The sequence below is a fragment of the Leptosomus discolor genome, chromosome 19, assembly GCF_034619465.1.
Source record: "Leptosomus discolor isolate bLepDis1 chromosome 19, bLepDis1.hap2, whole genome shotgun sequence".
In the NCBI taxonomy this organism is placed as follows: domain Eukaryota; kingdom Metazoa; phylum Chordata; class Aves; order Leptosomiformes; family Leptosomidae; genus Leptosomus; species Leptosomus discolor.
The window spans coordinates 11385936-11412682 of NC_141409.1; the positions used below are offsets into that span (position 1 = coordinate 11385936).

The 26747-nt window shown below is 42.0% G+C and overlaps 1 protein-coding gene across 1 annotated transcript; it reads left to right on the plus strand.

Annotated features, from left to right (window-relative positions):
- The first annotated feature begins 1466 nt into the window (after positions 1-1466).
- Positions 1467-26591, plus strand: QSOX2 (quiescin sulfhydryl oxidase 2). The gene is made up of 12 exons (XM_086475706.1): positions 1467-1707; positions 6538-6638; positions 7946-7994; positions 9106-9211; positions 9409-9499; positions 11878-12023; positions 12655-12798; positions 14949-15078; positions 17433-17555; positions 18727-18877; positions 22982-23170; positions 25574-26591. Exons 1-12 carry the CDS (start codon positions 1467-1469, stop codon positions 26122-26124), a joined length of 2022 nt encoding a protein of 673 aa, XP_086331832.1. The 3' UTR covers positions 26125-26591.
- Positions 26592-26747: the final 156 nt, after the last annotated feature.

Consider the following 26747-nt stretch of genomic DNA (forward strand, 5'->3'; position numbering starts at 1 on the left):
AAATGTCTTAGGCACTGCAGATTTTTAAAGTCCTAATTAGCAGCTGCCGCAAGATTTTTCAGCTCTTTGAAGCAGTTGGACTCTGCTAGCCATTTTGCTGCTTACAGTACCCAGGAAATATAGGAACAGAAAACCCCTCGGCTGGGGCATCATACAAGGAACTGCGTAACTTATAGCTGCGGACATGGGTGCAAAAGATATGTGACTGAACCATTTCAGGTATTAATGGTCAAAAAAGAGGGTCAGGAAAAGAAAAGGCAAAGGTGGCAGAATCTGTTACTCAGTTCTCAGAGGAGAGGATCTTTACTGCATGTAAGATTCCCACCGTTGTAGTGTCTGTGGATTACTGGCCAGAAACAATGATAAACCAGACTCTAACCTCTGCGTTTACACCGGTGGGTCTGAAGTATTTGGACCCATTTGTTTCCTACTTGTTTTTGAAGGATTAAAAGAAGCGTTTGAGTAACAGAAGCAGGAATTATCTATTTGGGGACCTAAGTCTTTCATTATCTGAATTTTAAACTCCTCTAAAATTGTCCTCTGGGGACATTTTCTCTGTTGGTTTTCTGTCTCTGATAATGTAATGAAAATTCTTGAGCCTATATTCACAAATGAAAGGAGACTTTCATACTATGGCTACAGCTAAAAAAGGTGTTAAAATCCATTACTAGTGCACAACCAATCTGAATTTACTACAAGGGCAGAGATTTTTTTTCTAAAAACCTCTTCAGAGCTCACAGCATCCTACACGTGGCCTTTCATCCCATCTTCAGTTTTGAGGATAACTAGCTCTTTCCTGCCGAGCGATGGACTTTGGGATGAAACAGTTCTCAGTGCTCTTTTACTCCCTTCTCAGCAAGAAGCTTCCTGAAGTTACAACTCCTGTTTCTACAGCAGACTGCCACGTAAAATCGGCCACCAAGCGATTTCCATCGCTTTAACCTCACTGGTTTTACTTTTTGCCTCAGACAGCCCCTCCCTGAGGGAAACATGGCTCTAAACACTGCGGCAAAAGGTTTATTTGTGGCGTATCGCTGTCACCAGGGTTTGGTAACACACTTGGGCGATGGAAGGGGGAAGGAGGAAGCGCCTCTACCACCTCCCTCGCCCCACGCCGCCTGGGCTAGGGGGGAAGGCCACGGCGGCTGGCGGTTCGTGGCGGGGGGCGGCTGCCAACAGGTGTGTCCCCATCTGGGGAACGGCCACGTCGCCTTCTGCGGCCGGTGCGGCGTGGGGGGGCAGCGCCGCCTCGCTCTCTTTGAACGGGGAACCCCCGCTCCCCCTCAGGAGGAACCAGGGCCCCAGGCCCCCCCCCTCCCGCCGCCATAGCTGCGCGACGCCGAGGCGGGAAGGCACCGGGGGGGGGCGGGGGGGAGGCACTAGGCCGCGTCGTCAGGGCCGGCGCGTTGCTATGGCGCGGCCCCGCCCCGCCCCGCCCCTCGCCGCGCGCCGCTGGCGTCGCAAACATGGCGGCGGCGGGCGGCAGCGGCCCGCTGGGGCTGTTGGCGCTGCTGCTGCTGGCGGCGGCGACGGCGGCGCGGCTGTACCGGGCGGGGGAGGACCCGTTGACCGTGCTGGCGGCCGGCTCGGTGCGGCGGGCGCTGTTCAACTCCTCGGCCGCCTGGGTGGTGCAGTTCTACAGCTCGTCCTGCGGCCACTGCATCGCCTTCGCCCCCACCTGGCGGGCCCTGGCCGGGGACGTCAAAGGTGAGGCGCCGCCGTCCCCTCCGCAGCGGGCTCTGCCCGGGCCCCCCGCACCCCGGGGGGCGGTCACCGCCGCCGCCCGGCTCTCCGCAGCTCCGCCCGGCGTGAGGCCGGGCTGCCGCCGCGGGCCTGACCCGCTGGCTCGCAGCCTCCTTCGGCTCCCCGGCCCGCGGCCATCAGTCCCCGGTGTCGGTGCTGGGACCGGGGCAGCCGTGTGGGCCGCAGCGGTGCCTCGTCGTGCCCCGGCGCACGTGGTGACCCGTGGGGCACCCGGTTGCAGCAGAGCCTTGGCTCGCTGTGTCCCCGCGGGCTTCGGCGGTGCTTCACCACGCGTGGCCGGGCTTGGTATGCACCGTGGTGCCTTGGCGCCTGCGGGTGACCGCCGTGGTGCCTTGGCATGTGCGGGCCATGATGTCTTGGCACGTGTGGGTCACCACTGTGGTGCCTTGGCGCATGCGGGTGACCGCTGTGGTGCCTTGGCATGTGTAGGCCGTGGTGCCTTGGCGTGCGTGGGTCACCGCCGTGGTGCCTTGGCATGTGCGGGTCACCCCTCTTCTGTGGTGGCAGGCAGGGCCCTTGCCACGCTGCCGGAATGGCACGCAGGGTGAAGCCAGGCATGGATGATAGGAGCAAGTCCCCAAATGAAGGGTTTCGTAGGAATCTGGGGATAAAATGCCACCACTCCTCACCCACACAGAGCGATGCAGCTGCGGGTTTACGCGCAAGCGCCTCTGTGTGTGTTGCAGCTCGGGAGGTATGTTTAGACTAAACTCTTTGAGGCAAGATCTTTATTTTCTGAGTCTTTTGTAAAGAGACTAGCTTATTTTTGAGGTTAAATGAAAAGTAAATATTGTGAATAAATATTGTGATACTGGAGAGGCCATGCATGTGTTTGATTTATATCTTGTAAATACAATATAGCGTGAATGGACTAGCAGGGGGAAAACGATCGCCAGGAAATAATACAAAAATCAGGCTGGGTGAGAGTCAGGTTTTCAGATTTATCAAATAGTGACTTAAAAAGAAATGGTGGCCTCCACGGTTTATACTGAGGGAGACCTCCCTTGCTGTGTCTTAGTCTGCTCAATTTTTTTGGTAGGTGCTGAAGTTTTACTCTATTTGTAGATCTAAGGTAAGGAAACAAACACGCCCCTCGGGTAGTGGTTAAATTCAGTACCTGTGGTGGGGAGAACACCTGAGACCAAGTTTGTAGGAAATGTTATGCTTAATAATAGTGCTGTTAAAGGCTTTTAAACTACTTTTAATTTAGCATTTGACCCAAGAGACATTTCCAGAATGGAGGCAGTAGTTCTAATGCGTTCACATGGTTTCAGTTTGAGAGGGAGTGTAGAGCTCTGGCTTTTCTCTGGCAGCCTTGTGTGTGAAAAGTGTTAACGATTAACACGAAATGCAGGTGCAGTAGTAGGTGTACGTGGTTTTCAAGATACGGAAGCGAAGGCCTACCCCAAAATAAGTCCCGATGAACTCGTCACGCTGGGGGTTGCTGCCTGATGAGCAGAAACTCAAAAGCCGAGAAACACGGAGCAGTAGTGGTTTCAGAGCCTTTGAAACACTCCTTATTTGTGTGTGGGTTTTGTTTATAAGTAAGTAGCTTTTTCTGTTTTCTTTGAGTAAGTTTTTGTAACATTTTTACCTTCTGATTTGATTTGCTTGTGGCCAAAACAGCATTAGATTTTCTTCTTATTTGAAGAAAAGTGAGAGCAAGGAGGTGTTTGAACACTGTGGTGAAGATCATGAAGAGCCTGAACTGACCAGAGCTTTTGTCAAGATAAGACAAGGACATGCTTATTGTAACGTGTAATGACTCCTTCAAATACCTGTTTTCTTTCTCACCTGCAGTCAGGATAACTGCAAATGATGTTACACACTTGTATTACTGCAACCAGTTAAAGGCCTATCTGTTCTTTAATCCATTGAGTTTTTATGGAGACTTTCATTTAAAAAGGGGGGTTTTATGTTAGTGGACATTGACACTACCAGCAAATGCAGTTGGCTTCTGGTGCTATTTGTCAGCAAAATGTTTCCATTTTCAAGTTGGAATGAATGGATTTTAGGAGCAGCCTGGGAACGGTCACACTTTTCATCGGTAGCTTCATCTGAAAAACAAACCAAACCAAACCAGCCCTAAAACGTTCTGCCCACTTAGGCTGTCTCAACATTTAGTTTTCAACAATATTAACTCAACTGCTAGGGTATGACAGCTGTCTTTGAGGATGCAGACTCATCTGTATTAGAGAACTCCTAGATCCCCAAGGCTGTATTTACTAATTTGGCACAGTCCAGTTAAATTGGTGCAACTCCTTTGTCCATAAAAGGCCTGTGCTAATATACTTAATTTTTCTTTCTCATTTGGCAATACTGTCATTGCAGACTTCATAGCAGAAGATGATCCTTCTGAAAAGTAGGAATGGTGCTTTTGTGTAATTTACATTTTCAGTTTGATACTCCCTCTCCTCTCAGAAGAGGCTTTAAGCTTAGTCATTGCTGCTGCATTCCTGATCGCACGTTTGGTTTTATTACAGTAGTGTCCAAAGTGGCCATTACAGTTAATTGTACTTTTTCTGTCTTAAAAGAGGATTGAATCTATCCACCAAGATGCCTGTGGGCTGGAATTATGTGTAGTAATTTTCTGTGTAGAACTAACAAACCCTTGGAAATGCCATATACGACAACCCTTGAATTATATGCAGAAGCAATCCACTCCTCTGGATTTTGAACAACTGTTCTAAACCTAGCAGTTGTTTCAAATCTGGCAATAATGATTTCCTTCTAGAAATTGTTCTTTAAACGCATTTGGTGAGGAACTCGTCATTATTGAGGAAGCAGCTTACACGTTAAAAAACGTAACTCTCAAGCAGCACGAAGGGAGAGGTTCCTTGTGCTGCATCGCTTATCTCCCTGCCTGAATCTTCCTAACGGAATACAACACACGGCATCGCGTCTGCCTGCTGGAGGGAATGCACAGGGTTTATGCAAAGAAAGGATCTTCCTCGTCAAACACCGTGGCCGTGTTGGTGTTCTGTAGCATTTCTGAGTGGGAGGCTTGACCAGTCTGCTGGATTTCCAGTATGACCAATACATTCGTGTTCCTTCATTGGAACTTGTTTAGCATAAAAAGAAACAGTGTTGGTTAACAGGATATCACTCACCTACCCCTTTCATGTAGCTTGTGAGTGAGGATTTCAAGAATACTAATGCTAATTTAAAATTCATCGCCGTTTAAAAAAACCAGTCCAGGCTACAGTTGCCACAGCAAACTTCCAGTCTAGGCTGTGCACACCGGCGCCCTTCGCACCCTTCAGTGAGGAGAAGCTCCTTTTCAAGCAGAAGCCAATGCCAAGCAGCACCCGGCCCAGCTGGTGCTCTTTAGCCCGAGGGTTCAGCTGGAGATGGGCTTGCATTGTTGTGGGGAGCCTATTTGCATCGGGTTTGAAGCGCTTCTGTTCATTGTGTGGAGGAGGATGCAGACAGGTGGAAAAAGGAGGAGGAGTGGTGGAAGTTAAATGAGATAGATACCCAGAAGCCAAACTTTTTTTTTCTTTTATTTTGCGTTTTATTGGATGAAATAGACTGTTGTATCTTTTGTGCGCCTGTGAATGCGTGCCCATCTGCTCTAGCATGCTTGTAGTTACTCCTGGTGCCTGTTCAGCTGTTGGCATGTTCAGCACAACTGAAATTCTCCATCAGCTGCCCCATCCTCCTCCAAAGACAAATAAAGGTCGAGCCAAATGTCAAAAGCAGCTAGGCATGCAACTGTCAATCAGATCTTGAACTTGATGAAGCTTTCGTGCTCTTTGCTGTAAAAGCAAGTTTAATTTTAGTGCTTTTTAAGTTTTATGGATACTTAGGAATTGTGATGTGCCTTCAAATTCTGCCCACAGCTGTTTTGATGTAGCTTAGCTTTAAAAAGTAACTGTCTAAGGAGTCTTTTGGAGCAGTTCTTCCTTAAAGTGATTGCTGCAGTAGAGCATGGCTCAAAAAGGGAAGTTCCTAGCAAAACGAGAAGGAGAAAGGTATAAATGAGTTGAAAGCTTTTATTGAAGTTATATAAGCATATTTATAGAACTGCTTGAACTCCTGTGGTTATTGCTGTGAAACATTTATAAAGGAAACTTAGAGTGATGTTAAACTCAACTATTTAGCTCTCTGGTTAAAACTCAGATGTTTTTGAGATATATCTAACGTATTCCTGAACAGTACTAAAAGATAAAGGCAGCTTTCCGTAGGCAGTGTGTGAGCCTTGGGTTGTGTGCAGTTCTGGAGGCTCAGAGAAAATGGTAAGTTGGGTAAGTGGTGAGTCGCTGTTAAAACAGCTCTAACACAAGGTGCATCAAATTTGTGGGGTTTTAATTGACAGCCACGTGGACGAGTAACTGTTGGATGAATTTTGTTCAGTTATGTATGTTCTGCATGCTTTATTTGATGGGCTTAGCCAATGGGAAGAGCTGGGGAATGCAGTCCGGTATCTGGCAAGTGTTGGGTTGGCCCTTATTTCACCTTCCTGGATTCAATGCTGTGTCTTCGGCCCTGGAAGTGCTACGTTGTGTGTTGGGATTCTGCTTATTTAGGTGTATTGAAAATCCTGGCACAGCTAAGGAAAACAGGGAGGTTTTAGTTATTTTAAAATTCAGTAGATCGTATTGCACTTGATGATGGGAATGAATAGCAAATGAGAATTGACCAAGGGCTTGATTTTTATGCCATGGGAATCCATCGGAGTTCTGCTGTTGATTTCCATGGGAAGCAGGGTAATCCATCAGCTGGGATCCACAATCACTTCTGCTGAAAATTGAAAGATACTTTTGTTTTCAGACTGGGAATCTGCAATTAGAGTTGGTGTGCTGGACTGTGGGGAAGAAGAGAACTATGAGACATGCAAAGAATATGGGATTCACTATTACCCAACTTTCAGGGTAAGTGGCACAGTATGTTAACGGCCTTGGGTGAGTGATGCGTGCTTTGTAGTGACTAAAACCATAACCAACTTGCTTGTGCACGGTGTTACGTGGAACTAGCTGTTCTTTAGCCAGACTTCTTTGCTTTTGGCGAGAAAACTGCGGGGTTGATAGAAAATTAATTCAAGTTCTTGCTGAACGCGATAGCTGATGCAGCTATTTATAGTAGTAACCCAGTCCTCAGTTCTGAATCTGAAAAACTCTTCTTGAAAGAAGATACCATTCTAGAAAGTGCTGTGTTACATTTGTATAACACCTACCTGTGATATATTTGTTTGATAATAACGGATTTGTATGAATGTTTTTCAAATTCAAATGTTCATGATTATTAATAGTGTTTTTAGTTTTGGTATGTGAAAGTAAAGGTCATATATTGAAATTGCATCATGAGATCAGCTGATTTCATGACCAGGGCTCCAATTAAAAATTTACTCCTGATTCATCCTTCACTATTTTTTTAATTAATTTCATAATTGGCTTAAACCGAGTTTTAAAAGGGATCTTGTGTTTGCCAGTGGTATCTACCATCGTTCATCTTCAGGTCTAAGTGCATTTTTTAACTTCTCTGCCTTTGTCAATCTGGATAATCACATTATTAACTGTAAGTATAAGCAGAATGTGAGGGATGGAGAGGATTGAATAAACTATGTTTGTTATGACAGGGGAGGGAACAGGAGACATTTCACTGTAGAATTTGTGAGATGTTCTACCCTGATAGAAGGAGCAATGTTTGGTTTTTTTAATCGTTAAAGTTTTGGGTGTAAATTGGAATGCACTCTTTATTAGACATTGAATCTTTTCTATTTTATATTTTATAGCAGAAGGCAGTCAAGCTCCATTGTATATCCTGTTTAACCACTGGAGGGAGTTGAGAAAATGTGAATAGTGTTCTAAGTATATACACAGTTGGTAGTGCTGATAGTTGGTAATCAGTTAATTCGTGTTTGGATTGATGTTTGCAATAATGGATCAATAGCCAGTATTGGATTATGCGTTGTGGTGTTTTTCATCTAAAAGTTAGCTTTATTGTGTATCAGTTTCAACTGGTACCTGTGAGCTACCCTCGTGTAGTCGAGAAGCAGGTCTTTGGAACTCGTAGGCTAAGAGGGAAAACTGCCTTCTGAAGAGATAGATAAAAATGTTTTGTGTTTAGAGCTGTTAAAAGTAAAAACTCTTGAAAGCCATTTTTGTTTCTAAACTGAGCTTTCGTCTTATTGCTTTGAAAATAAGTCACTGTATAATACTTTTTTTTCCCTTCCACATAGTACTTCAAAGCGTTTACAAAGCAGTTTACTACTGGAGAAAATTACAAAGGTAAGAATATCCTACTGTAAGGAGTGGCCAAAGCAGTTATCCTCCCAGCCAGGAATGTGTCCCGCAATAAGCAAAATCCCTTTGCCTGTCAGTTAGTTGAGACAGCTAGAGATGGGATGGACACTAAAGAGCTCTTTAAGAAATGATATTACAAGTACTGTATGAAAATGGAATGTCAGGCAAAACGTTTGTTCAAGAACTTAGGGCTCACATTCCTCATTTTTTTGAAATGTGGTTGATAACGTTCACAAATGGCTAGATAATTTTTTCAAATTCCCTTTTTCCACCACACGTCATCAGCATGAGATCCAGTGCTTTTTGACCTGTCAGCCACTTTCCAGGCATCCTGAATCTCATGGGGAGGACCCCTATTCAGATGTTGACTAACTGAAAACAGGCTTATCCCCGTGTGTCTGTCAGGATCACAGCTTGAGGTGGTTTGTCTGGGGACAAAAGTAATGTTGTCTTTTTCAATGGATTAACATTTAAAAGGCCAGAGGTCAGAAGAGAGACCACCTGCACCATTAACCCTTCATGTGAAAGTAGACTGTAGTTTTACCTGTTACTTTTTGGCATTTGTGAGAGTTTCTCTTTTTAATCAATTTCTTTTAAAGCAAATATTCTCACACTTCAGTTATCTCCTCATACTGTTTCATGGCTTTGTAACCTCACCAGGCCGTTTGCTCAGAACGGTACCCCTTTGCGGTTTTTAACGCATGATGAATATCCTTACTGCAAAAAAGCTACTGAAGCTGCCCACTAACTATTGTGAAAATGAGCACAGATTTAGAATGAAGCGTTGTTTGAAGAGAAAATCAGCAGGACAGGCAGATGGTTAGATTTGGAAAAGTCTTGAGGTTTTATTAATTTTGGGGTGGGATGACAGCTTTTAAATGTGATCTCATCTCAACATCAAAATGAAATCCTACAACTAAATCCCTAGTCCCTGTTCTTCAGCCAAAGAGTGTTCTGGTTTTTAAGTCCGAATTTAAAACAAAAGTCTGACACGGAAAAGCATGAAAATGTATGAAAACCTGCATGAGAGTAATTTTTTTTTTTCCTGGTTTTCTGAAGTGGTATATTTTTTGTGTGTGTGACCTGTGCTCAGCAGGAGCAGATCGAGAGCTGCAAACAGTTCGTCAGATGATGATTGACTTCTTACAGAACCATTCCCAAGAGCTGAGACCGCCTGCTTGCCCACCATTGGATCCAGTTTCGTAAGTTCCGTGTTTAAAATACAGCTGGTATGTGCTGACTGTGTTAGTTAAGTAAAATGTAGAAGGTCCTGTTAAAGATGAAGTAAGCTTTTTTTCTTATTACCAGTTCTGCTACGAGATTGTAATAGGAATTTCCGTCAGTAAGAGTGGGTGTGCTGCATTCTAGCTGTGCTAAATGGCTTTGCTTTTCTTAAAAGGTCCAGTGATATCGCTTCTCTTTTTGACAAGACCAACCGTCATTATACTGCCATTGTGTTTGAAAGTAATAACTCCTACGTTGGACGAGAGGTAATGTGTGACTTACCAATGACATCATGAATAGGAATGAATGTTATCATAACACAGCTGAATTCTATGTCATTTCGCGAAGCAACTAAATTTCTGATTATAGAACTGAATTAAAGGGTCGTAAAGGGCAGGTCATGCATGTTCGAGACATCATGAAGTCAAGGCATTATGTAGGGCTGTTGTGATGAATGAGTGTGATGTCATCTTAACTTCTTCCATTCGCATTTTAGTGGAAGATGAATTTATCGATTTCACTATTAGCACAATTCTTTTTTCTTTCGAGATTTTGAAAGATCACAACAAAACCGTTGTCAGATTATGTTACTGGTTTGTTATTGCTAGAGAACCCTTCATAATATTAATTCTTCTGGGCAGCTTTTGTGATTTCAGCTGTTTATATTTAAATTCTCTGGTTCTCTTTCTTCATGTATATGTTTTAGGAAATGACATTCTAAATTAAGATGATAGCATAAAATTATTTTCACAGCTCTGAGGCACTGAAGAAGTGGAAGTCTTTGGGGTTTTGCTTCCCCCGCCCCCCCAGTAAAATATTTGGTTTGGCATCATTTTACCACCTATTGAGCCTGCTGTTAGCTTAGACAACTGTTACTTTTCTCTTCCTGCCAAGATCTAGGATAAGTAAAGAAAACAAATTGCATAATTATCTAGGCAAAATCTGTGTAGAAACATCCAACGTCTGTGAAATGTTTCTAATTAGATTTGGTGCTGAGGTGGCCCAGTTGCCCGAGTGGAGGAGAGAGTGCTGCCCGAAGCGAGAATCGCTTTGAGAAGCAGGCTGCTTCCAGACGTTTGTTTTCTGGAAGCTGCTGTGCTGATACAAGTGGGCATTACTGAAGAGAAGTGTGTTGATTATATATAAAGTCCTTCAGCTTTCTATCACACTCACTTTAACTTTATTACCTGCTGTTGTAGGGAAAGACTGAGTGTCATCTGATTAAGAGAAAGTGGAATCTGCTTTCAGAAGAAAAAATATTTGCTAATGTTATGCAGTGTTTTAGCTTTATAGAATAGTTATAGTGAAATAGAAAAGAACATTGTTTACAAGTTTATAGTATAAGACAGTATGGACAAATGTAATAGAAGTCACAACCGCTGAAGAAAGGAAGGCCATGCATTTATCACTGATGGAAGGAAGGAAGGGTCTCTTAAATTACAAGTTTGAAAGTGAAAGAAAATGTAGCAAAGAGAGTGTTCACCTGGAAGGGAAAAGTGTAGTGGAAACTGTGAAGGTAACAGCGGGAAAAAGATAGAGAAAAGGCAGAAAGCAGTACAAGTAAAAAGAAGGAAAGTAGAAATGTGCAAAGAGACGGAAGGTTTTGTAGGTCAGAATGGAACATTTGAAGTGGTAGTATAAGAGCATAGGCTAATGGAAGGTTGTGAGGAATGTGATCATCAGAATGGCAAAAGAGGATGCCTTTACCAGTGGGACCTTGAAGGATTTAAGATGGGAAGAAAGGGCAGATTTTCGTTACTTATGACCGAGTTGTCGTATTTGTAGGTGCAGCTTTGGCTGTAGTTGGCAAAGAATTTTGATAGTTGAGTCCTGCCAAATCTTTGAACCATTCTGATATTACTGCCCTCTTCTGCCTCCTCCACCGTTCACTGAATTTTACACCTTGCAAAGAAATTTGTGCCCATTCCCAGCTGCTCTGGTGCAAAAGCCCAGCATCAGGTTTAAACAGCTGATGGAGACTGGTTTAAGCCAAGATGCTAGACTGTGAACTGGAACTCTTGAGATATGGTCTCCTATCCCTGTGTGGAGTGTCTGCTGGGGGGCTGGTAACCAGAAGGAGCTGAACAGGCAGCTGGGTGCTGTGGCACCGCAGACTACACAGCTTGATTGGGCAGGGCTTGCCAGGCAAAGCCTTAACTCCTGTGGAGCTCTTAGGTGTTTTCCAAGTTGTGGACTTTGGCATCAGAATGCTGTAAAGTGGTGAGAGCAGTGCTTTAATTCACTACCTGAAAACTTACTTTTAGACTCGAGTTACATATATGACGTGAAACATAAACCTGTGGGTGCCTGTGGAATATCCTCCGGGCTATTTTGAAGTTTATGAGGACATTTTATCATTCATTCTCAGGTTTTCTTCAGACGTTGGATTTCAAAGGGAAAAAGAACAGGATAGACCCAAGGGGGAAAAAAAAAAAAGGAAGATAGGAGTAATAATTTCCAAGGAATAAATCTTTTTTAACTGAAATTGTTAGTGTCCACAAAATGCTCGTAGTTGTACTTCCTTGGTGAAGAGCTTAATGATATCCTTAAAGGATTCTGCACTTCACCTGTTTGTATGCCTTGTCCTACAAGATTGGATATTCCTTGAACAATGTATAATTGATGTCATCTTTTCATTGCCCAGGTTATCTTAGACTTGATCCAGTACGAAAACATCATTGTAAAGAGAGCGTTGAATTTTGATAAACCTTTTCTTGAGAAACTTGGTATTACCTCAGTCCCTTCTTGCTACCTGATGTATCCAAATGGGTCCCATGGATTAATTAGCATGTAAGTAGTTCTCTGTCTGAGGAATATGGGGAAGTTCACTTAAGCTATAAAAAACAGTTTCCATAGCTTCCTTTCATACTAAGCAAGTTATTCTATAACCTGCTTTTGCATATATGTAATGACATTGTGTCCTGGCATGTAGTCAATACCTTGTCCTGCCTGAAGTTGTGCGTTACCTGTATTATTGGTAAGAGACCTAATACTGCTTTTGCTTATCACTGTTGCCTATTTATAGCTTTAACCTTTACTGTGATGCTTCTGAAAGGAAAAGACTTTGGAATAAAAGTGAAAAAGAAAAAATTAATGAAGCATCAAAGTTCTTAAAAAAACTTGCTTCCAAGTCGGTATACTGGTTCCATGTGAACGTTGCCTGTGTGAGGCGAACTGGTGTTTTGATGAACGTGATGGGTTCTTGTTTTGGATGGAATTTCAAACCACTAATCCCAACTATTGTTATTACTATTCCTAAACTGAACAGTATTTCATTCCACTTTGTATCAAAGCATAACACGTTGCACTAGGACTGTAAAACATAAAGTGAATATGTTATTTTATAAATACACTAATTTGCTTTGGATGCTCACTTAGCCTGAGATTAAAAGTAATCTTTACTTTGTCCATTTATATGCAGTTTGAAGCCTCTACGGTCTTTCTTTTCTTCATATTTAAAGTCACTGCCAGGTGTAAGAAGAAAACTCCCTTTGCCACTTCAGCTACCTGCTCAAGAAACCAGAGAGGAGAGTACAGAAATCAGGGTGTGGAAGGAGTTCGATAAGTAAGTGATACCCCTGATACTCAGATCAATGCTTTTTGTTAAAATTGGCTTGCAGGCCCTTTCTTGCCGTGTGGGAAGCTGCGCTGTAGTTTATTATAAAATCCTAGTGCAGTTCAAAATTTTGCTTCGTTCCATCCCAGCTGATGCGCCTTGAATCGAGTAGGTTGGTCGCTGCTGAATGGTCTGCGTTCTTCTGCTGAGTAAAATTAAAGGTGTTTGTGCTTAATGCTGGAGAAATTATGGCTCAAAGCTGAGAGCAAAACTTTCAGCTGTTGCTGCAACTTCACCCGTGTCTCAGTATATTCAGGTAACACTTGTGCATTAGTTCAGCTCCAGCATCAGGGCTACGACTTCTTTACAAGTGTGAGCAGTGTTTCAGACACTTTGGAGATTAAATTATTGAGTCCTGCCAGTGTTTTGTTTTTAGCAGCAAGTACCCGCACTGCTATGGAAGGAATGGTTTTCTTCAAAAGTGTTGTGAAATACTCGATGGACTTAGAAAACTATCAAGGACTTACTACCTGAAATGTATAGATCACTGGTTTGGATTGTTGGAAAGCTTCAGCAAGTAATCAGTGTCCCTGAAAAAATAAATAGTAAAATCACAAGCTGTAACATTTCTGTTGGAAATGAGAATTCTCTGTGTGTATAATCATGGAGCGGTGCCCAATAAAAAGTGCTTGTCAAATGCAAGTATAATAGAAAATACTAAAGTCAGTGTAAAAGATGTTTATCATACCAAATCCGGTCAGGTTTAACTTCACCCTCTTTCCCGCTTTGTCTGTTTGAGAGAAGGATGCAAAGGCTTTGCAGAGAGATAATCCCTCAGCATCTTTAGATGGAAAAGATGTAGGACTGAGTGCTTTCATTTTGTACTTATTTTTCCTTCATAGACACTATTACTGTCATCTTCTTTCAATGACTATTATAAAATATTTCATATGAAACATTCTGTTATCGAAGGAACTTAGTTAAATGGAGCTGCTTTCCAGCAAGACGAAGTCTTGTTGATGTGAACCTCCAGGATCCTTTGGGAGAACCTCATGCATTCACATGGATGTCTCTTTATTTAAGAAACTTGAAGCAGAATTTTGCTGTCTTTTAAAATTTAAGTGAGTACGTTATTAAGGAGGGAAATTCAGAATAAGTCTGTAGTTTGAGTTGTTAAGAATGTAGATTATTTGATATTTTAATATGATATTTCCTGCATGTTATTTAGGAGGTGGGGTCAGCCAGTTTCTTGAATGACTGTTTTTTTAATTCTATTTGGTTTTGGGAATAATAGCGCTGCTGAATTCCTACAAGAAGTGTTAACTCTATTAACTATGTGAACTTCTGTTTGTTCGGCTCCATTGCTCTCTGTCATACCGCCTAAAGTTTGTACTCTGGAAGCGTTGCAATAGGGGGATTTACTTGATGCATTTGTACTTTGTAAAGTGTTTTTTGTTGTTATGAAGATACTTAGTTGTGAGAAGGAACTCTTAAAATCTTTAAGTGTTTTACCTCTCATAAGGTTCTTAATTGTGTCTTCAGAGCTGGTGTGATTAAAATTGACAGTTAAACTTGCACGCAGAGAACCTACAGTGAAACTGCTGCATTTGGGAGAGGATTTCTAGATTCAGTCCCTTCCAGCATTGACCTTTTTCAGTCTTGTTTGCGCTCCTGCTCTGTGTATAATCTACTTTTGTTCCACAAAAGCCTCCCTTTTTTCATAGCATGTCTTTTTTGTGTTTGTGGTGAATCCTGAAGAGAGGCTATAATTTCTTCACGCTGGCCATTTCCTTGCTGACAGCAGGGTTACACTGTCATTACAAGGTAAAGCTGGCTGGGAGGCAAAAAGTTTAGTCAAATATAAACCCAATTATTGTGTGTGGTTATGCTTCCTTTGTCTGAACTCTGAACAAAATGACATAAAATTAGTCTTTTAAAAGATATGGTGAAACTCATTGAACTTGACACTCGCCGTACGGAGCACCTGGAGTAGCTGCTGTGCCTCCCCGTTCTGGTGGAGGAGGCACCGCAATAACTGCGGAGGGGCGAGTGGTGAGGTTTTAGTGACAGCTGCTATATATCAATTCTACCTTCACGACGGGTGAGAAAATGAGCGAAAGAAACCTGCCACTTCCTAACATTATATATGTGTGTTTCAGGTCTAAGCTCTACATGGCTGACCTTGAGTCGGGATTGCATTACCTGCTCAGGGTAGAGCTGGCTACGCACAAGACACTTGAGGGAGCTGAGCTAAAGACCTTCAAGGATTTTGTTACCATCGCTGCCAAGGTATACACTTCTGGTCTTTGATTATTTGTAAGAATAAAGTGGCTCTAACATAAAATTTATTATGTGACATAAGTCTCTCAAAATGTCTTTCAGAATGTTTAAATAGATGCTTCCTCACTAGCTTAAAAAAATAGTTCTGTGGGTTTCTTTAAATGTTATTTTTGAGTTGTTGTGTGCCGTTCTGACATACTTACAGGGTTGAAATGCATTTTAATTTAATCTGAGAGGGCTTGAAATTAAATGAAGCTTAGTCTGCAGCATATTGAACAAACACTGTAAATATAGTCCATTTATCAGATTTTCTGGATAAGTAGCTATTGTAACTGAGTGGGATTAAAAAACCCTTTGTTTTTCATTCTTGACTTTTGGATTTCGTTAATGCATACTTGACAAATGGTGTTCTATTTAGAGATATTAGTAACGTCTGTCTAAATTTTTGATGTAATTGAGATATTTAATTTAATTAATTGAGTATTTCAAGACAATTGAGGTATTGAATATAATTGAGTATTTCAACAATAAAGATGCTTACAAACTACGTTTGAGTGAAGGGACAGTAGGCGTAATTTAATGCGATATGACTTGAAAAAAAATTTTATATAATTTAACTTTATAATGTCAGCTTACTGAAACGACCAATGTCTCTATATTTGCTTACTGAGCAGCTAACACTTTGTTTTATTTTAAAGAGAATGAATCAGCAGCTATTTAAGGGCATAATAAGGCCTATATGAACTATTTCCAAATATCTGGATTTATCTGAAAATCAGACAGACAGTTTCTTCCCCCCCTCCCCCCCCCTCCCCTCCCCACAGCCATCAGAGGTCAGAAATCTCTAGCTGGCCTCATTTCTTTAAGAAAGTGTAGTGGTAATCTTTCCATCATATTATCCCTAAAACATCCTCTGTTCTTCCTGATGGCTCCTGGCCAGCTGATGTCATTTGTTCCCTGGCTATTAGTGCATAAATGGGGAACGCTCGCTCTTAGTTGCCTGCTCGTCTCCAGACTGCCATTACCCAAGTGAGGACTGTGTCAAAGCTGTTCTTCGTTTGCTTTCTCTTGTCCCCAGACACTTTCCTTGTAGTTCTCATTCATGATTCTCCGATGTTTCCCTTAGGAAACTTCTTATACTGCCCTCCTGTGCAACAGCATTTCTAGTGATGATAAGTCCAAAGTCACAGAGGTCTCTGGTTCTCTACCTGGGGAATTTTCATTGTAGAGTTAGAGGGTTTTGGCAATCAGTGCACAAGTCCATTGTTTTTTGAATCCTCGATGAGATGCATACCTACTGGAGATACTGTGCAACTGCTGTCCTTTAGATATTGATGCATGACATCCTGGGGGTGCTACAGGAGGCAACGTAATTACAGCCTGCAGCCAGGAGGTCAGAGGTGTGCTGGGTTTTTACAGACTATCTAGGAGTTGTCTTTGAACCCAAACAATGTGCAGAGTCCCTGGTGTTCGATACGATGCAGACAGCAGCAGCAGGGAGTTCCTGCCCGTGAGGTTCGCATGGTATCGAGTGAGCAGTCTGTGAATTAGAGGTGCTGTCGATAGTTGGGCAACGGCTGCGGAATGGCTAGCATATGTGTAGCATGTTCTGTCATAAATCGCTTTATGTATTTAATGTCGCAGATACAGGGAGTTTATTTCCCCATCTGTTGAAATACTGCTCCCTCTGGAAGGGCACTTAGAGGGTGGTATGCGTACTCTGCTTAATTCTACAGTAATTACATCCATCATTAAAGCAAAATACCTTTTCTAGTGTAAAATAATGGCATTACCGCTGATTTATGGTTCCTCACACTCATCTGCCAGACTGACTTTAAATTGCAAGTTGAGGAGCTAACTATTTCCAAATCACTTTGGAAATCACTGAAAAGGAAATTGTTCTTCAGGTAACCAACTTCTACATTTACAGAAATCGGAACAAAATTTTTATAAGAACTAATTTTTGTGATTAATCTTCTCAGAGCGAGAAGGATTTCAGCCTCTCTGGTTCACTTGGGTCTTATGCTCTGTTCTGAGCCATACACGGAACCGAATTACCCTAAACACCAAATTCTACGTAATCTATCAAAAGTTGTTCTGTACCATTTCTGCCTGTTAGTGAGGAGCTTCAGTTTACTGGTTAACATTTTGTGCATGCAAGGTGTTGAATTTTGTGAGCAAAAGTTAGTGTGAGGTGGCTTTGTATTGAAAGCAGAACGATTAATTAATTTGCTCATAACAAAAGAAAACCTGAAGCGTTTTAAAGACAGGAAAAACAGATTTAGATAAAGATAAAAGTGTTTTGCTGCTAATGAGATTTGCGCTTTAAAATATGGGTATTTTCTCTTTTTTTTCCCCCTCAGCTTTTTCCTGGCCGTCAGCCTGTGGTAAAGTTGTTAGAGACCTTGCAAGAGTGGCTGGTGAGCCTTCCATTAGACAAAATCCCTTATGATGCTATCCTAGATCTGGTCAACAACAAAATGCGGGTAAGCTGTTACTAGTTTCCAGCATAAAACACAGCATTAGTAAAGGATAAGATTCTATATAAACCTAAGACATCACTTACTGATGGTCCCTCAGTCATAATGGAGTTATAAGAAGGTTAAAATGAAAATAAAGTGAAATCATTAAAAAAAAAAAAAAAATATCCACACGAAGGAATTGAAATGGGAGAATTGAACTACACAATCCTGCCTCGGTTTTATAATGAGCAAGCGATCGCTGCCATGAACACGTGCCCTAACGTCAGCCTGAAGTGATGCAAGATTCCCAGCGGCTATTTTTGAGTTGCCTTTGCTTGCTGCCGGCAGATTTCCTTGAAGGTCAGAGTTTAAGTGATGGGAAATTTACCCGCTGAAACGGGCATTATTCCTGGAGAGTTTCCCCAAATACGCTTTAATTTCCTGGCACGGTAAAGGCCTTGCCAGGAATCCCATCTCTCACTTTGGTGATGCAAAGCCCTGTGATGGGGACATCTTTGTGCAGAAGTCGATGGGAGTCTGTCTTCCTGTGAAATGGGATTGCGATCGGGAAGCTGGAAACCTCCTGTGGGTTTTGAGAAGCAGAGAGATAAGTGTCAGAAACTAAAATCTTGCGCTGGATTTTTAGGTGTAATGAATAAGTAGAGGTTTTGTTTTAAAAAGAAAAAATAATGAATTCCACATCTTCACCTGTTCAGACTTTACCGCTGTAAGTCACGTAAATCTTGCTGAGTAATACGGAATTTTTAGTGGGCCCAGGGAACGTTTAGCTCTCGGAGGTTACAGTAGTTCTTGTGCGTGTGTGTCGTGTTCATACTGTGCTTAAAAAAACTTTACCAGTTAAGCTACTTAATGTGTTCTGTCAGACTAATTAGACATTTGTGATGTGCGTTTTAGTAGGTTTGACATCAGCGGCTGTTCGTTGTGTATCATGGAAGGGATGAGTTTTATGAGAGTGCATCTGAGCTTTACAGTGGTGCATCAGAGTATCTCAGGATGGTTAGTAGTTTAAAATTTGTTTGCCTTAAGTGTGAATTCATTAGCACAAGTGCAGAGAGAGTCCTTTTCTTTACCCTTGATCACCTCAATTTCAAGGTAGCGCTGAATGTTCAGTAATGAATTTCGGTCCCAGAGCTGTGTATATCTTAAATACTTTTTTGGGTTTTTTTTTTTCCAGATTTCTGGGATATTTCTCACAAAGAAAGTTCAGTGGGTCGGGTGTCAGAGCAGCAGGCCAGGGCTGAGGGGTTATACCTGTTCCCTCTGGAAGCTGTTTCATACCCTGACTGTTCAAGCTGCGCTGCGACCGAAAGCTTTGCTAAATACAGGTAAGCAGCAGTCACGTGAGATGCTTTAAGGACAAGACAAATATGTGCAGCCGTTCTGCTATGCAACAGAAAAAGTAACGGATTAGAGCAAGTTTTTTTGTGTGTAAATAACTAATACGTTGATGGAGGACAGTGGCGGTCGAGGCTTAGCTTTCAGGTTTGTACCAGCAGAGGTCAGAGCGTAGCTTTACTGCGGCGGGAGGGCTTTGAAGGGAAGGCTGTTACTTTGTCCTTGCTTTGAAATGTGGTAAATAAAGTATGTGGCCCTAAAGAGGTGAGCAATAAAGCAGAAAAAGGAGAGAATTTCAAACAAAGACATTTTGGAAACTAAAATCTTGATGACGGTTGTTCAGGTTGTCTGAAGTTGCACTGCTACTTTAATTTGAGAAGACTGAGATTTAACCATACTGTTCAGCAGCTAGAAAAGATGTCCGACCGTTAGCCAATCCTTCTGTAATGTTATTTCTTAAATACTGAATGTTATGACTGTTTGGCCTTTTTTTCAGCTGGAGGTACCTGGTGTTGATTAATCGGTGCAGTGATGCACTGCTTTGCAAGCACTCTGTAAAATTGCTTATTTTTAGACTTGCTGCATCTTGTGAAGCGGAGTGTTAATATTCTGGTGATGATTCCTGTGTAAGAAACGTGCTGGATGTATCGACTGTTTTCCTTGCACGGTGGAAATAGAATTAATAATGCTACAATATTGGCCTTCATATGATTTTATTCTAGCCAGGACGGTGCTTTGTTCGGTTATAGTTCTATTTTGTCCTCCTTTAAAGCCTTTTTAATGTCTTTTTCAAGGAATATAAGAACGCTGGATGGATGGTCACTAGATCATAAACTCAGAAATTTGCAATCTGTCAGTTGTTAAAAAAAATGGTATTTGATTGTTTCAAATTGTACACGCGTACATTTGTCCAGCGTTACTTGCAATCACGGTGAAAATCTCTTGATTCTTGATACTGAATCTCCTGCAGAATAGGGAATTTTTGGATAGCCTGTCATCCTGTTGTTGATTTTTTTGTTTCTCCCTTTGTTTTGTTTGTTGTTCATGGGACGGTAGGTTGAATCCCTTTGATGTGGCACTGTGCTCTGCCTGGCGAGTTTGGGGGTTTTTATACTAGATGATGCACTGGCTGTTCAGCAGGACGGTGCATAAGTTTAAATTTCCCCTTTTGTCCCAATTGCCAAAAGTTTTCCAATTAAATGGAAAAAGGTTCTTAATATTTAGCTATGCAAAATTGCATCTTAAATTTCTCCCGTGTTTCAAGGGTGTGCTCTAGTCAGGCTGAAGTTAAAAATACATTGCAGAACCTGAAAACTCTTTGGCACACTTAACCATCGATTTAAATCGGGACAGATATGTGATGATCACTTCTTATGGCGAAAGAATTGGGTCAGTCTGAGACTGTCGGATTATGTCTTGGGAGGTTTTCCTCTCCTTATTGCTTGTTTAAATCCCATCTACTAAAAAGCATGATGTACTCCCTAATCCTTCCCACCACAGGTAGGGGTTTATGGTTCTTGTCCACTTTAAAGATTAGGGTTACCCTGAATTGCAGTAGTTTGGGAGGAAAGAGAAAAGGAGGATTACACGATGATACATGGCAGATGTTAATAGAAGATTCATCTCTGGGCTGATAAAAGAAAAACAAACAAAATGAGCCATTTTGCAATTGTTTGTTTTCTTTTTAAAGCAGCTGTATTTTTCTTGATAGTTTCCTCTCCTTGCAGAGGCTGGCAGTCAGTGTGAATTCGCTGTGGCTTTCTTGATAGCATGTTTTTATGGGTTGGTTTGACACCTTTTAATGTTGAACAGTGTAATTTGAAGCTGCAGCGGGATCAGCATAAGGGAATCCCAACTCTGAACAGAACTGCTCACATCCGAGGATGTAGAAAATCATTGTAGAAATCTAGTCCTGAGCACACTTAATTACGCAAAATGTGGGTTTAGGTAACAGGATCTATTGGCGTGAACAAGACAGGCTTGTGGATTTTATAAAAAAAAATTATCTGGTTTCTTTTTAATCTGTTGCTGAATTTGAAAGACCTCCCCACAAAATGAATTTTCAAGAGCGTAACATTACACAGGAGGACAGATATAATTAAATTTGTGTATGAATCTCTGTTCCTCCATAAAGAGGTTATTTGCTGGTAGTTACGTTTGTTGTTTTTTCTAGACATATATATTTTAGTATACATGGTAAAACTGTTTTGCCTGAAATTCATTTCAAATTCCCAAAATTATTTTTCAGCCTTTCTTTTAATACTGTAATTTAATCTGCTTTAATCTGATAGCTTTTATTTATACATGCCTGTTCAATCACAGATATTGAATGTCTGAGTAGAGATTGTTTGCTCTTTATGATTTCTTTTTGGCTTTAAAGACTCTTTTTGCTGCCATGTTTAAGAAGACAGAGGTGTTGTTCTGGATAAAGGTGCTGTGACACTCTTCAGGCATTTCTTATATACCTAGCAGACAAGCACTCTGACAGTTTGGAATAGGTTTTGTTGAAGATTTTTTATTTTTTCCAAAACCAATGCCCGGACCTGCTACCAAACTGTGTGTTACTCACTACGAGAGCAGGACAGTGAGCAAAGCCCCGTAACCCTTTGCTACCGAACCCACCAAACCTGCGTTGTAAATGACTCGTGGCGGAGGCGTTCAGCTGCGGGAGTTGGCAATTTGATCAATCTGCGTCATAAAATGTGTTTTCGTTTGACAAGTGTGTGTTCGTGGTAGCGTATAGTACATTTGTAAACACATTTTGGCATAATTTACTAGGTCAATTAAGCGTGAATCAGAAAATCAGTGAGACGGAGATGAAACCATTAGGATTTCAACGAATTATATCAGGGTTTCAAGCCACTTACAGATAGACGTAGGCACTACCTGCTGTCACAATAAAGGCCCAGGCAAAGTTCTGAATTTGTAAAGACCTTGGCTTACTTCTGAATAAAACAGTGATTCTTTTGCATTCTTTTTAGTGTAAAAGTGTGACTGTTACAGACAGAATAATGTGTTTGTTTTAGCAGGAATTCCCGAGTTACTCTTGAAAGTCGAAATGTTGCTAAGTAGCTATTACTGTGTGCATTCAGTGCCCGCCAAAATAGCCACGGAATTAGTGGCTGTAATGAGCTTCTGGTATTCTGTAATGCCTCCGAGTTACGGGGTAACAAGCAGATACCACAGGCGCCTCCTGAAATACTTACCGGGGGTTTTTGACTCTTGGTTTTTCAGCAGCGAGGTCACCATAACCTTAGTGCCTGAGCGGAAATGGTGAAAGCGTAATGTAAATATTCATTTAGTTATTGGAGAAAGTCTCTACTTCCAGAAGAATTGTGTGAAGTGTGGACAGCGTGGACTTTCCGTGTTTTTAACAAAATGTACTCTGATAATGGGCTTCTGGGAAAAAAAAATAAAATTCTAACTTTCATTTAGGTGAGTTGTTGCCCCTTCAAATTGTAAGATAGTCTTTGAAAGGAGAAATTTCACTGTAAGGAACACTCGATCTTTAACTCTTATTTTAACGTGTTGTTCAGGGTAACCTTGAAGACGGTTGTATAGATTAAATGTGTTGGTGGGTGTTAGGATAAATAGCTGCTCTGTGTTTTTAAGAGCACAGTTGCTCACCTAACATTTTTTGAACCTTAGTGTGTTCGAAATAATTCCTTTGTAGTTGTGTCTGATATCCCAGACAACCTGTCAAAGCCGTGTGTTTTGAAATGTGCTGTTTGAGATCACCTTAAATTATTTATTAGCAAATAATTTGGTTTCTGTATGTCTCACCTCAACTTGGTGACAATATTGTTGTATGTATTTTGTTGGGAGGGGTATTTCTTCCAAGGACTGTGTGAAGCTTTTAATCCCTCTAATATCTTTGTGCCGTACTGAGGTGTAGGTTCTGTATGACGGCACGCGCGCTGTGCATCTCTCTAAATTATCGAAGTGGCCAGTTTCTTCTCTCGAAAGCAGAGGGGCAAGGAGGCACCAACATCTCCTCCCCTTTTCCCGCGGTTCACCTTTAGGTGCGTTGAAGCGCCCGTGTTGAAGCTGTTTGTCCGGGTGGAGCTCAGTGCATCTGTCATCTGTTCTCCTAGGTCTTGAAGACAATCCCCAGGTAGTCCTTCAGATCATGCGGAGATACATCCACCACTTTTTTGGCTGCAAGGCTTGCGCTCAGCATTTTGAAGAAATGGCCAAAGAGTCCATGGATTCCGTTCAGACCTTAGACAAGGCCGTTCTCTGGCTCTGGGAGAAACACAACGTGGTGAACAGCCGGCTCGCAGGTACGGAGGGCCTGGCTTGGGAAAACCCCGCCGAAGGCAGCTGGGTCTGAAGAGCGAGGCTGGGGTTTCATACACCGTGGAGGGGTGTGAGCGGAGAGAGGTGCAAGTCAGGCTCCAACGGGAGGTTAAAACAACAGTAACTGCTGTCCCAGCTTGGCATTCCTTTGTTAAACACTGCCTGCAGAAGGCTGACCTCCAGTAACGCCGTCACCTCTGACGGTACGTAACGCAGAAACGCCGCCGTTCCCAAAGGTGCTGCTGCCTCTGAGATGTCACCTGTGGCTTGGCGAGAGGATTTTGCTGGGCTGCAAATCAAAGCCTTTTCAAGAAGGAGCGATACAGCTCAGCTACTTACCTGTGGGTGAAAAAACAATTCAATTTCTTTCTGTAACGGTTTAAATAGATGTTAAAACCCGTCTTCATTTTGTTCTGGAGAGGTGCTGTGTAGAAAATGATTATTGGAGACTTTCTCGGGCTAAAAGAGCCTAAACTATTAGCAGATCAGCAACTGAGTAAAATAAAATGACTGCATGAAGAAAATCTGTTCCCCTGCTAGATTGCTGTGTTTCCAGTTAGACTAAAAGTACCTTTAAACTACTGGTTGTATTTAATCCGTTCTGTTACGGGGATATCAAGTAACTAAAGCACTAAAGAAAATTGGTTTCTCTTTGCACTTAATCCCTGTCTGCTGTTATGGATCTGCGTAAGGTAGCGTTAGTTACAATTTAAATATGCTGCATTGTGTTTATACTATGGTTATGCTGAATTTCCGAGATTTATGAAATATTGAATACTGTTGTGAGTACAAACGGTTTGTCTCCTTTCTCCAAGAAGGGAAAAAGTAAATGATGAGGTATTAAATAAAATCATCTCCTGTTGTTTGTTACTATTGCCAGGTTGAACACAAAAAGGCAGTGCTGTTGACTTGGAGTTGCCAAGTAGTGGGGGAATGGACTGACTTAGAACTTAGGTCATTGGCAAACCCGCGTGGGTATTGATTGAGATGATGCAACAGCCGGCTAAACCGGCCTTTTAGCGAGAAGTACAGGCACACTGGAATAAATAGCAACGTTAGGTTATGCTTTCTAAGTTTACTAGAATTTCTCTTTGGGACAGAGACTTATTTTCATTCCTAAAAGCTGCCTCTGGATTTCTGGTAATGCCCGTGGCTTTCAGTGAGAAATGGTGTTTGGTCCATGGAAACACCTTGGCGCAGCCTTTGAGTGCAGGTCATGAGGTTGTTCAGCTCTGCCCATTTTTCCTTCCTGTTGCTTTAGAGCGCACAGAAACGTTCTTTTGGCAGGAAAACACGAAGTACAGCAAGTTTTCTGTTTGTAATCTTGCCCTAAGACGTTTTGTTTCTACTTTCTGTGCTGAAACAAACTGATTGCTGAGTGATCTGTAAACAAAGATCTGTGAAATGCAGACTTGCTCTCTGACTTGAAATATCAAGGAGACAAATATTTTTAAGGATTCTTGGAATTCCCAAACAACATTTTGCTCAAAATCCTGGGGAATTTTCCTACCTTTAAAAAGGATAAAAATATCCATAAAATAAGAATCTGTTTGTTTCTGAAATAGTTTCAGCATTAGTGTACTAATAACAACCAGAGAAATAAATCAGCTTTTTTACCAGGTAGAGATTTTTGTTCTAAAAGTGATCTCCATCCGTGTTTTAAACTGTTGTTTTTGTAGAGCAGAGTGCAACACTAGCTGCAGCGTTCATCTCTGCCATCAAGACAGAAAGGTGACCAGAGCTATGAGCAGCTGAAATGTTGAAATTGGGTCAGGTTCAAGACAGCAGCACATGTTTACAGGCTAAAAAGCGAGCAGAAAAATACATCTTACATAGGATAATGGTTTTTAAAGGACTGAAAAGAGTTTGTCATAGTGATAATGCAAGCTCTGGCAAAGGCAGCTTGGGATGGAAGTTCACGGTACAGAAACCTGAAAATATCTGCAAGGCTTTGGCCTTGAAGCCGCTGGGAACCAAGCCTCAGGCTGAGAGAGCACTGCTGTTCTGAGCTGTAGGGCACGTTAACCCCTGGAAGGCCGGGGTGGGGGTGGTCTCGTGCCTTCTGAGACCCCAGCAGTTGTAGGGCCTGGTTGGATAGAGTTTTGACACTACAGCTTTCACTGAGGGAAAAGAATTAAGATTTGGTGTTCGCATTGTGAAAGAGGAAGCCATGCTTTGGGACGTAATGGATGCATTCGTAAGGAAACTTGGGAATTTCCAAAGCTGTTGATGATTTGTCTTTGGTTTAATACAAACATAATTGTGCTGTGGGCTTTGTTTGCCAGCCTCGCTGTTTACCGGCGGAAAAATACTCTGTTCCAGTGAAGTGTCGGGTGGTTCAGCTGCTCATTTACTTCTAGTAATTTTTTTTTTCTCCTCCCAATTAGGTGATTTGACTGAAGATCCAAAATTTCCCAAAGTTCAGTGGCCAACTCCAGACATTTGTCCTGCATGTCATGAAGAAATTAAAGGATTGCACAGCTGGAATGAAGCCCAAGTTCTACAGTTCATGAAACATCACTATAACAGTGAAAATATTCTGTATAAATACACTGAAAGCCAGACTGACTCCAGTGAAACTGAACAGGGAGGTGCCGGGGAGGTCAAAGACAAAAGCCCACTGAAGAAAGCAAGTGGAAACAGCGAAAATAAGATCCAGGATAAAGAGAACGTGCTGGATTCAGAATCGAAGGTGTCAGATAAGCTGATAGCAAACCGCGGACCTGTCAGAGAGAGCAGTAAAAGCGCAGCCGGATCAGCGACCCTTAAAGAGACGAAGCAGGCCGTGTCTTTCTTGGGGATTGGATTTTCGAACCTAGACATGAGTCTGTGTGTCATTCTGTATGTAGCATCATCCCTGTTTTTAATGATTATGTACTTTTTTTTCCGAATGAGGTCTAGGCGGTGGAAGGTGAAGTATTACCGCTCGTCTGTGTAGAAGCTGGAGTCGGAAACAAAGGTTTTGTTGTACGTGGCTGTTCAGTACCAGGTGCAGCTTTAATATTTATGATCAGGGATTTTGTATACAGTATTCCTTGTTTCAAAACCCTTTCTTCCCCAGTCGTTTCACAAGGGTTCTAGCTGAATACATGGCGCTCGCTGCAAGAACCCCGATCTCTGACTGAGGCAGACCGCGCCGTCACGAGGTGTTCGCTGAAGGAAGCGTTGCATTTTTCAGTTAAGGTTTTTCTGTGAATTACCACCTACATCCTTTACTCATTCTCAGAGTAAGCATTGCATTATGCAATCAACTGTGCCTGGTTCGGAAGGAAATTGGATATTGTTTTGCGTACTTCAGGTCAGGTTTGTTGGGTTTTTTTTAATTTATCCAGAGCTGATCTTTACCTACCAGAGTACTGAACGGCTATGCTGTTAACCTGGGCTGCTTCATTTGAAGAAGCAAGAATTCTGGTTGGGTTTTTTTTTTTTTCAGGAAACGAGTTCTGTTCTGATTAAACCAATTCTAAACCCATGTGACTTTCTGAAATATTATTTACGCTGCATATTTAAAGTAGAAAGCATTACAAGCTCAAGTAAGTCTTCTATTCCCTTGTGCTTTCC

Excerpts from the sequence above, each read along its gene's own strand:
- QSOX2 (XM_086475706.1), top strand. The coding sequence starts at position 1,467 with ATGGCGGCGGCGGGCGGCAGCGGCCCGCTGGGGCTGTTGGCGCTGCTG. Across the intron at positions 9,212-9,408 it reads CCACCATTGGATCCAGTTTC|GTCCAGTGATATCGCTTCTC; the intron begins GTAAGTTCCGTG and ends TTTTCTTAAAAG. Across the intron at positions 12,024-12,654 it reads TCCCATGGATTAATTAGCAT|TTTGAAGCCTCTACGGTCTT; the intron begins GTAAGTAGTTCT and ends ATTTATATGCAG.